This window comes from Narcine bancroftii, chromosome 4 (assembly GCF_036971445.1).
Source record: "Narcine bancroftii isolate sNarBan1 chromosome 4, sNarBan1.hap1, whole genome shotgun sequence".
Classification (NCBI taxonomy): Eukaryota; Metazoa; Chordata; class Chondrichthyes; order Torpediniformes; family Narcinidae; genus Narcine; species Narcine bancroftii.
In genome coordinates, this window is record NC_091472.1 from 239,863,604 (window position 1) to 239,878,986 (window position 15,383).

The following is a 15,383-nucleotide window of genomic DNA, read 5'->3' on the forward strand; positions in this document are numbered from 1 at the left end:
GGCTGAGGTTATCAGAAGGAAGCAGTTTTGAATATGTGATTACAGACACAATGATAATTAAAAGATTTATAACAAACATGTACATCAAGCTGCAAGAGAAAGAGAATGATGAAATAAGCTGTAAACCCAAACAAAAGTGGGAACAAGATCTAAACAAAGATAAAAATGAAATATGGGAAAAGCTATACTCCAGAACTATGAGAAATACAATAAACATGAGGTTACGCACAATACAATATAATTGGTTACACAGGCTATATATCACACCCCAAAAGTTAAATAAATGGGACCCAACAGTATCAGACAGATGTTTTCACTGTAAGAAGGAAACGGGAACAACAGTACATGCAATTTGGGCATGTGAGAAAGTGGAAAAGTTTTGGGAAGATCTAAATCAGGTATTAAATAAAATCACAAAAAGCAACATACCAAAAAATCCAGAGATCTTTCTTCTAAGTAATATAAGAAGTAAAGAATTACCGGATGAAGCACAAAAAAGATTTATTATGATTGCCTTAGCTGTAGCAAAAAAATGTACAATGTCAACTTGGAAATCAGAAGAGAGCCTGAGCATACAGCAATGGTACACAGAAATGAATAAATGTATTCCATTGGAAAAAATAACATAATTTATAAAATAAAGTCATATTATTTGAACATCTTTGGGAACCGTACATGGAACACAACAGAGAGGGCCTACCGCGGACCTCCACCCCCTAAAATGATAGAAGGAGAAGACAACAAAATGAACTGACAAAGTGTGTAAAAGTAGATGACAATTTTCTGGTTTATTTTTATTGTGTGATGACATTGTTTAATGGGTTTATTGTATATGTTGAACATTTAGTGGGTAGGGAGGGGGGTGGGAAGGAGGGAGGGAAGGGAGGGGGAAAAGGGGAGAAATGACACTGTGTATATTCAAGAGGGAAATGTTTGTGTATTTTGGTTAATATGGTTCATAGAGTGAAAAATTTAAAAAAATTAAAAAGATGGTATGTAAAATCCACAGGAAAGACTTGAGGGGGAAATCAAAGGTATACCTTTATTACCTGAGTAGTCAACCTTTGCTGGAGCATAACAATGTCATAATTTTGAACGCATATTTCTTTTTGAAGCATTTTTTTTTCCTGTGTGACCATGCTACATTTTTGTTTCTCTTTAGCAAGAGCTATGGCCAGGGCTTTATTGTTGTTTTTAAGTGAGACCTTCATCATGGACGAGTTATCTAAAAAAATAAATTGTTCTGGGTTTAGTTCAAGGCAGTTTGGAAAGCATGTTCTTTGCAAAAGTTGCTCAATTCAGCAACCATTACCTTCAATGTGATGAGTTCAAAAACAGTTTGATATAATGTCAAATACATTTTCAGTCTGCCCTCTTTGGATACCCACCCCCCTAATTTGTTCATCTGTCTCTATCTCTCACCCAAACCACCATCTCAAACCCTGTCAGCTCCATCTATCCATCATCTCCTAACTTATCTGGTTCTGCTCCCCTCACCATCACACCTCTTTATGCTATTGCCCATCAACACTCTCAGTCCTGATAGTGGCCCTCAACCCATAACCTCAACAATCCCTTTTCTTCCAGAGATGTTATGTGACCTAAGAGTTCTGCAAAGCAGTTCATTTTTTTGTGTCAGATTAAACCATAGTCTCCTGTGTTTCTATTTAAATATTAGTTGATTATAATTGGACACGTGTCAAACTGGTCTTCATTGATTTAGCAAGTTAGGCAATAACTCGAGCCTTACCAATTACACGCACATCTAGTTTTCAAAATATATCCCCCAAACTAAATTTATTCACTATTCAAAAATCACTTGAACGTCTGATTTAGTGATCAATATTACTGAACCTCTTCTAACACAATTGATAATTCCATAATTTAGCTCTTTTACAGTTTGATGTTCTCAGCACTTTGAGGTGAGTCAACAGAAGTACCTCATTAAGACAATCTTTAAAAAGTAATGCACATAAACTTCAATTTTAAGGAGATAGCCAAAAAACAAAACAAAATTGACATCAATTTTAAATTGGTGAGATTAATTGTAGACTAAATCAGCATTTTTAAATTTATTGCAATGCATAAAGCATTCAGGAAAATTAGCATACAGGAGTAATCACTTACTTAAGATCTTGGTTTTAATTCTAGATATCAAAGAGGCATTGTATTTTTTCTTTTTTAATATACTATTCCTTTGTTGTTTCATTTTATCAGAAAATTCAGAATTGATGGTGGATCCATTCACATGCATCTCTCCACTTGCCATGTTTAGAATACTGTCATTAGGAACACCTTAAAAGAGATGTTGGATTGTAAACAGCAAATCTTTAATTCATGCCTTTAACCAGACACAAACATCCAAAATCCTTCAAAAATACAAATAAAGGATAAATATTAAAATGCTTTTCAAATAAATCAACTTTAATTAGCTAATTGAAAAATGCGATTTTTTTTTAAGCCATCTTCCCAATGCTGCTGGTGGCCCGAAGGGACTCTGGCCAGAGCAGTGGCTTCTCACGCTGGAGCCCACTTGACCCTGATCGTCCATCTTGTGTTCAGCCTTCTACCCCGCTTTGTCACAGGCTCCGAGCAGCTAACGCTGGCTACTCAAGAGGCACTCCACTGCCTCTGAATTCCACCTGACCGACACACTGGTCGAGAGCCTCCTGTACGATGCTCATCAAACCACTGGATCCACCCCACCCCCCACCCTGGATGGAAAATAGTCTGGCACTGATGGATGACAGCAAGGGGCTAGGAGTGAGGTATTTGCTTAAAGGGACCGTCACAAGTTCACCCAGTATAACTAGAGGTGCCTTTAAGCAAATACGAGCCTAGCACAATAAATAGGAAAAGTGTAGATGAGCAACATGTTCAGGTAAGGAAGCTGAGAGTCCTTTTCTGTGCTGTCCAACTCTATATATTTTTATTCCCTTAATGTTAAAAAAAACGATCATCTTGAACACATTGTGAAATCCAGTTAATTTGGGTAAAATCCAAAAGATTCTCTTCATGTGCCAATTGACTTGACGCAAGTTTGAACTGTTATTTCCATGTCCAAGAGCAGTCATTCTCAACCTTTTTAAGTCTAAGGCTTCTGGCCTAACAAGCCATGGCCCACTAGTGGCAATGACTGAGCAATAGTTTCAAGTCAAATGCAGCTATATAAGAAACACATCTTTATCCAATTAAAAGTATTTATTTAACATTTTTAAAGACCCACATGGAAACACACTGTATAATCCAGACAAATAATTTATATGTTCAAATTATACCTCATTCCCAACTCTAAAAGGTATGGGCTCAATCTGTTTAACCTCTGAGAACAAAGCTCTCCACCCCAACAACTAAGTTGACAAACCTTTACTCCACAGCAGTCCATTACAATCATATCTTTTCCTTGGTAGGGATACCAGTCCTTTATGGAATATGTCCGGTAATGTTTCACCAGGGCCCTGATACACAAGATGCATTTATTCTTGTACTGTAGCGATGTCGCTATGGCTACAGCTAGGTTATTGCCCAAAGGCTGTTGTTCGAATCCTCAGAAGAAAGACGCACACACCAGTAGAGTGTATTCGACACAGAGTTTATTCAGTGACAGCTCTGCTTTTTATAGTCAGCTCAGCTGCATCACCATCGAGGTGTGGCTTGAGCAGGCCACCTGCCGATTAGTTACCTGGGCCCCAAATGGATCCCCTGCAATCCACTGGTGGTGATTAGCCAGTTTCACCGCTCTGCCGGCGGTCGAAAGCAACGGGCGTTTCAGCCCACACGATGCTTTGCCGGTCGCTGTGTTTGTGTCGGCTTGAGGCACAGGCCATTACACAGCGCCCCACACCCATCCCCCAACCAAGAACTGGCAATCAAGGCACTATTTTTAGGCCAGCCCCTGCGCCATGGGGTTGGGTGAGTGATGGGCTGGACAAAGTCCAAGTAGGCCAATTTCAACTGCTTGAATGTGAAAGTCTCTTCCCTGCCACAAATGTCCAAAACACATCTGGAGCCCTTGTGTCTGGTGACATGGTATGGCCCCTTGTAAGTCGGACTGTGAACCCTGTGCCGAACAAACACGTATTTACAGTCAGTAAAGTTCATTGGGATACAAGTGCAGGGTTGCCTGTGGGGTCTAGGTTTAGCGAGGGCAGGATGAATAGGCGCTCGCATAGTCGGGACATTGTGGTCATCGGGGGCTCCCCCAAGTCCTTAGGGGTTGTCACAAATTCACCCAGTATAATGTCTTGGGTGCGGTGAGAATGCAAGGGAGGACCCAAGGGAGTTTGTCGGCCCAGTAAGCTGTGGTATTAAGGCTGCCTCAAGGTGTTTGTGGAATCTCTCCACTAACCCATTAGCCTGAGGGTAATATGCCATGGTGTGGTGGAGATGGGTACCCAGAGTGGAGTCTAAGGCAGTCCCAGACTAGAAGTGAATTGGGCCCCTTGTCCAATGTAAGGTGTTTGGGGATCCCGAACGCACGACCCAAGTGTTGAGTAAAGCCTGTGTGCATGCTTCTTTGGAAGCCCCTGACAGTGGCACTGTTTCTGGGCACCCGGTCAATCATTGAGAAGATAACATGCGCCTCTGGATATGGGTAGAGGCCCCATAATGTCAATGTGCATGTGGCTGAAGCGGTGGCCTGCTGGCTCGAATGTCTGTGGTGGAGCCATTGAGCGCTGTCCGGTATGCGGAATGTCAAGGTCTGTTTTCTGTGCATCAGCCAGGGTTGCGTTGTCTATGCCAGGGGTAGATCGTGTGGTATTGGTTGACAATGTAATGAAATGAATGTGCTGTGTATAAGAGTTAAGATGTTATTATAACCATTTTATGAAAAATAGAGTAGACTTTTAAATGATTCTGTGAATTATTAAGAAATGGGTATTGAGACACTCACACAGACAGGTCAGCTGCAACTAACAACATTCCAGACAACTATCCATTATCACCTCTTCCATAAAGCCATCTCCTGGTCCCCTACGCTATTACCTGCCGTTACACATAACAAGCTGTCAGACGCAGCCCACTTGTAAATGGGTTCCTGCCCAAAAACAGCTGACGTCACGACAAGCTTGTCAAACAGAATGTGAAAACATCAAAAGCCTGCAGAACGGCCAATGGCGCTGATGGCTTTGCTTCAGTGTCTGGAATTCAACTAACCCTGTTCAAAATAATGAATATGGAGATCACTGGGGAAGCAACATTTACATGTGTCAAGAGCCAGGCTAACACGGTCTTAAAGGACCCTTTTTATCATGTGTGCCACAATTCCATATCTTTTAATTATAGAAAGCCAATTCCTGTCTTTAGAAATAAGCAAACAACTGTCTGTAATGCCTCAGCTTGAAACAATCCCCTCAAAGGAATGGTCACTTAATCATATGCGGCAAAATGCTTTAAATATTGTACTCTGTAACCTTGTACTTTGAATGAGGTTCAACAGTATTAGGGAGATGACTTTGTCTACCCAACCCTAATTACTGCTCTTTCCCACTAGCGTGACTCTTAATAAATTCTGTGTTGTATTTTGTGGTTTGATTGTACTTTTTGTACCACAACAGGACTAAACTATAACAATCGTGCACCGCCAAGATAGCCGGATGTAATAGGGCGCCGGCCACCATGTTGAATTTGCCGGCTATGTGTTCAATGTCCGTTGTAAATTCAGAAGTGTAGGACAGGTGCCACTGTTGCCTGGCTGACCACAGATCTGACACCTTTCTGAAGGCAAAGGCAAGGGGTTTGTGTAAATTGCCAGGTACAAGGCTAACAGTTCTCTATTAAAGGGTCTGCAGTTGAGCTCTGGTCGCCTGAGGTGTTTACTAAAAAAAGGCCAGTGGTTACTCCCGACTGCTGTGCTGGAGGCCTCTGTTGTGAGGGCGGTCATGTCATCTGTCCACACGTGCACGAGGAGGGTGGCATTGGTTAGGGGGTTCTTGGTGGCCTGAAAGCCCTTGGTCGCCTCCTGGGTCCATTGTACATTTTTACTGGGTCCTCCCAGAAGGGGAAAGAGTAGGCTCATGATGCAGGCAGCAGCAGGTATGAAGCGGTGATAAAAGTTGACCTTACCTGCAAACTCTTGTAGTCCCTTCACTATTGATGGCATGGGGAAAGAGTGAATAGTATCCACCTTAGTGGGTAATGGTCTGGCTCCATGTGGTCAATACGATGGCCCAGGAAGTCAATAGTCACTCGGCCAAAATTGCACTTGGTTGGGTTGATGGTTAGGCCAAAGTTGCTCAGCCTAGAAAATTATTGTTTTAAGTGGGCGGCGTGCTCTGTGCGGATGTGACTGGTGATTAAAACGTCGTCGAGGTAAAAATCACCCTCTGGAAAGTCTGAGCCCCATATTTAACCCGAAGGGCATGCGGAGAAATTCAAACAATTCAAAGGGGATTATGATGCCGGTTTTTTAATGTCTTCGGGTTGAACTGGGATCTGGCGATAGCCCCTGATGAGTTCCACCTTTGAGATTATCCATGCTCCTTGCAGGTTAGTGGTGAAGTCTTGGGGTACGAGATATCTGTTCAGTATGGTGGCATCATCGAGACAGCGGTAGTCTCCGCATGGCCTCCAACCACCTGCTGCCTTGGGGACCATGTGGAGAGGGGAGGCCCATGGACTATCGGAATGCTGCATAATGCCGAGTTCTTCCATTGTTTTGAACTCATCCCTGGCTAGACCGAGTTTCTCGGGGTGGGGGTGGGGAAGAGCCCGCTACCTGGTGTGGAAGGTGCCTCACCCCATGTTTGGGTTCTGCCGAATGGAAGTGAGGCTTAGTGATGGAGGCAATTCTGCTAGGACCTGAGCAAATTTGTTGTCAGCAGTACTCTCCGAGTGCAGGTGGCGGCTGGCGAGTTCAGTGCCCTTGAGTGAGAGTGACTGAAATGCCAGCACCCCATATCTACCAGGCATGAGATGGCCCACAGGAAATATGCACCCAGTAATGGTTGTTGCATGGCTACCACCGTACATTTCCAAGTGAATTGTCTGTCCCCGAAGTGTAGGGGAATGGTGCAGGTACCAAATGTTCAGATGTTGAAGCTGTTTCCTGCTCGGAGCTGCTGGCCCACTTTGCCATAACAGGCTGGGTCAGGGGAACAATGGTGCATTGTGTCTCAGAGTCCACCAAGAAACTTCGGCCTGACGGAATCTTGAATGTGTAGCAGGCTATGCAGTTGGCCAGTCATCGCAGCCATTAATGACGGCCAGCCACCCGGGCATTTCTCTGGAACGCCAGGGGAAGCGGCATCCACTGGCCACGGACACCACCGTCGGTGATAGAAACAGTACTGCTTACTAGTGGGGTGTGGCAGTGAGTCGGTGGGTGGTCCTCCTGGTCGGGCGCTGATGACACAGTGCTGTCACTTGATTGAGCGAAGTGCAGGCGTCACTCTTCGCCACCCATAAGTCTGCTCAGGCAGCCACCTTCCTGGGGTCATCAAAGTGTTTCTCTGCAGAGAGCAGCCAAATGTCCTCAGGCAGCCTCTCCAGGAAGATCTGCCTGAACAGCAAGCAGGAGGTGTGGCCATCATTGAGAGCAAGCATTTTGCTCATGAGGGCAGAAGGGGCCCTGATCCCCAAACCATCAATATGCAACAGTCAAGCAGCGTGCTCATGCTCTGAGAGCCCGAAAGTGTGGGTTCACAGCTCCTTGATGACCACATACCTTTCTTGTTCCGGGGACTGCTGGCTGAATCACTAAGAAATGGTAATGCTCGATGATGCGGGCTGCGGTGTCCTGATCAAGGACACTGACCAGGTAGTATTAGCACGTCATCAGCAGAGATTCGTCAAATAGCAAACTGTTCCTTGGCTTGCTGGATCCACACCCATGGCTGCGATGTCCAGAAGGCAGGCTGTTTTACTGCCATGGCGTTGATCACAGGGTGCTCAACCATCTTTGGATCTAAATCGCTGTTTGGACCAGTCAGCGTCACCACAGTAGCAAGGTGGCTACAGCTAATTAGGGCTATAATTGAGAACTATAACCTAAGGCTGTAGCTCAAATCTGCAGAAGAAAGACGTACACACCAGTAGAGTGCATTCGACAGAGTTTATTCAGTGACAGCTCTGCCTTTTATAATCAGCTCAGCCACGTCACAACCGAGGCGTAGTTTGAGCGGGACGACTGCCAATTGGTAACCTTGGTTGCCAGGGACCCGATTGGGCCCTCTGTGATCCACTGGCAGTGATTGTCCAGTTTCACCGCTCTGCTGGCAACCTATGGAAATGGGCGTTTCAGCCCGCATGATGTTTTGCAGGTTGCCATGTTCATTGGTCACTTCCTGTGTTGGCCCGAGGTGCAGGCCGCTATAGTACTCTAATTTCTCAATTAACAAAGCTCCCTCATTATTCCAACTATACTGAATCTGCCTTGTCCTTTTCGATTCATACAACATCTGACATTTCACTGTATCTTCCTCACACAATGACATCTTGCTTTATATTTAAAAAAAAACAACTATGACAGGGTGACACACTTGCTTTCATCATCAGATACTACAGAGTTGTGAACAGAGCTGAGGCCATCATTTATACTCCACTCCATCTGTTTCTCCTGCCACATTAAAAAAGTTGCCAACATTTTAAAAGGTTCATCCTACTCCGGCCATACTCTCTTCAATCCCCCTCCCATTAGAAAGAAAATTCGTAAGTACCAGATCACACACCAATGTACCATTTTTTTCCCTCACTGTTATCAATGAGCCTCAAAATAGTAAAGTAATGCTGCCTTTGCTCCATACACCTTACTTCTTTTTGTAACTCTGTACTTTTGTAATCTTGTACGATGTATGAGATGTCTACTGGTCTGCTTGCAAAACCATTTCTGTCACTGCATCTTACGACAATAAACGAACTTCTATTTTTGTAGTGCACCACAGAGTGGAAGGCCAGCAAGATAGCTTCTGTTATTGACCTGCTGTGGCAGCAGGTGAGTTGCAGTGGATCCAAGTCCTTCTTGAAGCAGGGGCTGACTTGTCCATAATCATGCTCTCAAAGTACTCTATTCTAATGAACACAGGTGCCTCAAGCTGGTAGTTCCTGATACACGAGAAATAGGAAAAGGCCATCTTCTACATTGGTTAGATTGATGTTCCTTTTGAAGCATATGGGGACATATCACATTAGCAAGAGGTTGAAATTGTTTGCAAAAAACTAGTTAGTTTTAAGGAGATGACCAGGTACACCATCTGAGCCAGATGCTTGACAAGGGTTCACCCTCTTGAAGGTTCTTATGTCATTCTCAGTGTCTGGGAGCAGAGTTACCTGGGGTTCTTGGGTCTTGTGAGGATACACCACTTTCCCCTTCAAAGCAAGCATAGAAACTCGTACAAAAGTGACTACAGAACTGCAGTCTACCCACTTTTGCTTTGATGGTAATGTTGGTACGCAAGTCCTGCCACAGCTGCCAAGCCCATCTCTGAGATTCTAGCTAAGTCTGAAATAATCTTTTCAAATTGATAGCGACTTTGCTGTAGTCATACCAGACCATCCTATATGAGCATGTATCACCCTACTTAAGCAGCAAAAACCTGATCTTCAGCAATAGCAGATTACCTGGTTCATTCACTGTTTCTGATTTGGGTACACCCCTCATCCACTCATTTCCACATCAAGTACCAACTGTGGGATATCTATTCAGGTCCACAACCAAGTTGTTGAACATGGCCCAGCCTACTGGGTCCAACAATCACAACGTCACTCTTTTTCTTCCCTCAAACCACATCTGAGCAGTCTTCTTCACTGTGCAGTGCTCTTCAGGTCCACCTGCATGAAAGCAGCAGTGGCACAACCAGGTCGTCTGACTTTCCAAAGAGCAAAGGAGGCATTCTTGCTGTGACCATGTTCAAGGCACGACCACATACTTGTTGTTCCAGTGGTCAAGTGTTCGAACAGCTGCTGGTGCAAGAGGCTTGCTGATGACAGTTTGGGAGCATCTTTTTTTTAAAGTTTATCTGAAGTCCCCAGTGATTTAGAAAGCCTTATTACTGTTATTCTTCCCTCCTTCATTAGTCTTTCAACAAATCTCAATACAGGACAATTTCAATTATCCAAAATATACAGGACTGTGCCTATTTCGATTAACTTTTTTTCAGAGAACTGGTCATTTAAAAAAACAGCAAATCACTTGTAACAGTGTTTAAACAACAACAAGCTAAGGCTTTTTAAAGCATTAAAATAATGTTTAATACTCACCAAAAAAAGATGCTGGGCACCACTGATCATTGGCACTTCTCACCAAGGCCTCACTTGTGCCAGGAGCCCAAGGCTCCCACTGCTGCCTGAAAGCTCAAGGTCCACTGCTCCGAAAAATTTTGGATAAATTAAGATTTCTGATTTGTTTTGGATCCTCACTTATTTGAATTTAAAAAAAAAGTCAGATAATTGAGGATTTTGGATAATTGGAGTACTTTTACACTCCTGAATTCATCCACCACACCATCACTGCTAAAATTGTTTAAATAGTAGAGTACAGCACAGGAAGGACAAATTAAACTAAAACTATTGCCTGTATGTGACACACAGCCCTCCATATTCACATTAATCTTTTGCCATCTACATTTAGATCCAAGACCACCACGATGTTTTACTCTTTTTAACATGCAATTATATTTCTTGATACATCATACTTACAACTGTTTGGAGGCTTATAAACAAATCCCATCAGTGTTTTGTTTTTGCCAAATTCCATCTGCATGAATAATTCCACCTAATTTTCCTTACGATCAGAACCTTACTTGAATTGGAAAATACACTAACTTTTGAAATAAAGACAAGATGCTGAAAGCACCCAGATCAGTTGATGGCACCTATGTGGAAAGAAATAGGGTTAACCTTTTTGAAAACAGCGAGCCCCTATTTACCCCTTTAAACTGTCCCTCCTTCATCCCCATTAGCCCTTTTGTTCCTCTCCTCCCTTTATCCCTTCCATATTACCCCCTCCCCTTTAGCCCTTCTCTCAATCCTCCCCATTACCACATCCCTACCTTTTCTTCTTCCTCATTACCTCCCATTTTTCATTACACCTCCCCATTATCCTTCCCTTCCCTCTCTCCTATTACCCTCTTCATTCCCCCATCACTCCCTCCCCTCTCTCAATGTACAAAATGCTGGTGAAGATCAAGACGCCATGCAAAATCCATAAGAATAAAAGGCCTCTTTGTTCAGAAACATAGCTTCCCCTCTATAGCCATTTACTCAGTTTTCACTGTATCTCCTCTATTTTCCACTTATCTGCCCTGGCTCATCACCTTGCCCCTACCCCAAAGACGTTACAAGGCCAGAGTTTCCCTGGTCTTCACCTACCACCGCACCAGCCTCTGCTTCTGACATGATTCTCCACCTACCAAGGGATCCCACCACCAGACATATCTTCTCATCCCCCTCTGCTTTCCATAGGGACTGTTCCCTTCACTCTCATCCCTACACTTCCAACTCCACCTTCTCCTTTATCACCCTGTTGTGATCATTTGGTGATCCCAATACAGCCTCCTCAACTTTGCGAAGACTGTTCATAATCTGGGGGATTGCTGTGTTGCGCACCTTCACTCTGTCCGCAGCAATGCCAAAGACTTCCGTTGCCAACAGCTTCACTACCACACCCTCCTCATCCCCAACACACTTCCCTCCCAGTCCTCCTCTATCTTCTCACTCTTCCTGACTTCCACCCTTTCCTCTTCCCTCCCCGTCTCCTCCCTGTTCCTTCCCCGTCCTCTTTCTTCCCCCATCCTCCTTCCTTTCCTCTTCCCGTCCTCCCTTTCCTCTTCCCCTTCACTCCCCACCCTCCTCCCTATCTTCCTCTTACTCCTCCCTCCCCATTAGCCCCGTGCTTCTCCCTCTCCTCCCCGCTGCCCCCGTGCTCCTCCCTCTCTCCCCCCTCCCCCGGCGCTCTTCCCTCTGCCCCCCATTATTTCCCCCCCCCCCGAGCTCCTCCTCGGTACCCTCTCCCATCCCAGCCTCCCTGCACCCGTTGACCACCCGCTCCCTCCCCAGCCACGCCCGCCCCCAACTGACCCTGCACCCGTTGACCACCCGCTCCCTCCCCAGCCACGCCCGCCCCCAACTGACCCTGCGCCCGTTGACCACCCGCTCCCTCCCCAGCCACGCCCGCCCCCAACTGACCCTGCGCCCGTTGACCCCATCTCTGCTCGCGCCAGGCCGAAAACGATGCGCAAAACGAAAATTTTAAAAAATCACATCGCCTCCGATTGGTCGGGGCCAGCGACGTTCTCATTGGTTGGACAGGCCGCACCGTCTCATTGGCTCATCGGAAGGGACGGCGGACACTTTGGATTGGACACGTTTGCGCTGCGGTCGGACGCCGGCCCTCGGCGGTCACGTGGAACCAGTTTGGTTCGGAACGGAAGAGTGTTCCGAGTGGCCGTGGTTATGTCAGCGGAACGTCTGTCGTTCGAGATTTCTGCTTGTTTTCCTTCAGTAAACAATGAAGTGCTGGATGACCTCAGCGGGATACGCAGCCTCCGTGGGCAGGAGACGGTGAGGAGACTTCCTGGACAATTTAAGTCTGATACGCACCCGTGTATCATGTACAAAAGTGGGTGGGTGTCGGACTGAAGGTGGGAGAGTGAAACACTACGCAGGGGGCTGGCCGAAACCCCTTTCTCCCCCGCCGGCCGGCAGAGCGATCAGTGTGGGGACATTCCCCAGCCGACAGCCCAAGGGACGGGAGTTGGAATGGAGCAGCTGTCCCTTCAGGTGGCCAGCGCTGCGCTTTTAGCGCTGCCACCCGAACGGCAAATCAAAGGGCCGCTTTCTCTTCTTCAGCCGCATTCTTAGCGGCGACTCCATCATATGGAAGTTGGTAATGAAGTTGATGAAACGATGGATTTGCCAAGAAAGATGTGGGTGGTGCAGAGTTGGAGAAATGATGAGGTTTGGGTGATGACATTTCCAATCATGGTCATTGAGGTCGGTCCTGCTGTAGGGGTAGATATGAGGAGGTGTTGGAAACCTGACATCTGTCCTCTACAATGTAGTAAGTATTGCCAGCAATGCCTCCCTTGTCTACAGGCTTCATAGTGAAGTTGGCGTGGGTGCAGAGTGAGTGGAGGGCCGTGCATTCTGGGGGGTCCGAGTGGGGTGGATATGACTCGATGATGGCTCCTGTGCAATTGGAGATGCAAAGGTCCAGAGCAGGAATCTTGGTGGAGAGGATGTCCAAGAGCAGGAGGAATCTGGAAAATTTCAGTCCACAGTCTCCATTTTGAAGAGCCCATGAATCTGACACAATCTGCTGCTGTAATGAAACAAGCAAGTCTGTAGATGCTGCGATTGTAGTAAATACACAAAAATGCTGGAGGAATTCAGCAGGTCACACAGCGTCCATTGGAGGTAAAGACCTATCCAACATTTCGGGCTTGAGCCCTTCTTCAAGGTATGTGCACAAAGCTGTTGCACCCTTTCCTAGACCACAAGAAGGACTGTTACAATAGATGCCCTATTTCAGCTTGTTCCTTTTCCTGCCAGTCCCATTTTTTCCAATTTTTTTTTTGCTTGTCTTTCCACATATTTCGGTATCACTCTTTCTCGTGCATTTTTTGTCTTTCATGTTGAATGTCTAGTTATCCAGCCTGCACTAGAACTGCCTGAGACTTGGTATTTCTTTCTTGAACCAAAGCCCAATTAGATTCCCCCCACCCCACCAACCATCATCCTCCACTTCGAAGAAACTTATCCTCACATGAAGCAACTTATTTTGACTTCACTTCCCTGGTGCAATGCTGCTACAGCACCAGTGACTTGTGTTCAAATTCTGTGCTAACTGTAAGGAAATTGTACATTCAACCTATGTCTACATGGTTTCCTTTGGATGCTCTGGTTTCCTCCCACCTTTCAAAACATGTTAATTGGGTGAAGTGGGCTGAAGGGCTTGTTACTGTACTGTGTTTATATTTAAAAATTGGCCCAGTTATGGCTTTCTCTTTATGAAAGACAGGATATTCTTTCTTTCATACTAATGTCATGCTTGCCCCTGTTGCTTTTTTCTATTTTCTTTGTACCTTCATCTATTCCCTGCTGTCTGTCCCCTTTTGAATCTGCGGAGGGGGTGCTGGGTAAAGAGCGATTTTTTTTTTTTGTTAGACCTTGTAAATGTTTTTCTATGATTTTATATTCAATGTATTATTGTTATTGAGTCCTGTATTCTGTATTTTACCATATAATAACCATATAATAATTACAGCACAGAAACAGACCAGTTCGGCCCTTCTAGTCCATGCCAAACACCTTCTCTCCCCTAGTCCCAGTGACCTGCACCCAGCCCGCAATCTTCCGCACCTCTCTCATCCGTCTATGATCTAGAAATTTCTGGACTTGGAAGACAAGCCACCACTGGGTGTGGCTGTGGAGTGGAAGGAGGCCCAAAACATGAGTCATTGTCTGGGAGGCAGTTTAGAACATTGGGCATTTTAAAAGGGAGGAACATTCTGAAGGCAGTCTTTGTTCCTCTCTCTGCACAAGAGACCACTTCAAATTTTGTGCTCTCTCTCAAAGATCTTTCGGCTTCAATTTACCAAACAAACTGAATTTTGTTTATGATCTTTACTTTGATTGTAATCAAAGTTTTGTGTCTTAAGTATTTTTCTGTGGGCTGGTTGGAAATATCACTTAGACTTTGATTACATATGTTATAGGTAGGCTGGGGAATTTATTAATTTTATACTGTTATAGAAATTTGTATATTAACCAGTGGGCATTGTTATAAAAGGGGGGGATTTTGAATTAAAGTTTGAAGGTGAATTTTTTGTTAATAAAGGAATTGTTCATCTTTACCCTGTGTGATATGCCTTCTTCAGCTGGTTTGATCTTGTAACATAAGAGAGTTAAACCTTCTTGGGAGGAAGTTGTAAACTTTTTGAGAGATTTGTTCAAAATAGACTTGCAATTGGATCCAATTATGTGTTTATTAGGTTATATGAATGTATTATTTGTAAAGTCACGAATGATTAAACTGTGTTTAGCTTTTCTACAATTAGGGTTAGCAGTAGCAAGAAAATGTATAGCATGGAAAAATGATGTACAATTGAGTCTACAAAGATGGCATAATGAATTACAGGCATGTTTATATTTAGAAAAAATAACATAACGTACAAAATAATTATTCATTTTTTGTTGATATGTGGGGTTTATATTCAGAACATATGTCTATAGAACTTAAATAAATGTTGTAGAGTTGGCACACCAAACAGTGATTATTTAATATCCTTTTTTAAGGCTCCAGGGAGTGAGGGTTTTTTTAGTTTAGTAAGGGGGGGAGGTGTTTGCAGTTTTATTTTCATTTGTTGTATTTGATATGAATTTTACAAAATTGTTAAATAAAATTTTCTTAACTCAAATAAAATAAAATATTTTTAAAAAAACTT

At 44.3% G+C, this 15,383-nt stretch overlaps 2 protein-coding genes across 11 annotated transcripts in view; one reads left to right on the forward strand and one right to left on the reverse strand.

Moving 5' to 3' along the window:
- Nucleotides 1-12,224, reverse strand: part of LOC138761760 (shugoshin 2-like) — a 45,447-nt gene extending 33,223 nt beyond the window's left edge. For 2 of the 10 annotated variants that reach the window (XM_069934461.1, XM_069934459.1), the window contains exon 1: nt 1,050-1,136. Coding sequence is in view for 6 of the 10 variants with exons in the window: in XM_069934453.1 (XP_069790554.1) it covers nt 1,041-1,225; nt 2,128-2,295; nt 10,636-10,699 (417 nt within the window). In the remaining 4 variants the exon portion in view is untranslated. The other 8 variants (XR_011356497.1, XM_069934453.1, XM_069934455.1 and 5 more) reach the window with 8 other exon arrangements.
- LOC138762447 (uncharacterized) overlaps nt 12,091-15,383 on the forward strand; it is a 52,044-nt gene continuing 48,751 nt past the window's right edge. The window contains exon 1 of the mRNA XM_069936205.1: nt 12,091-12,498. Within this exon, the coding sequence (XP_069792306.1) occupies nt 12,169-12,498 (330 nt within the window). The 5' untranslated portion in view covers nt 12,091-12,168. The remainder of the gene's footprint in view (nt 12,499-15,383) is intronic.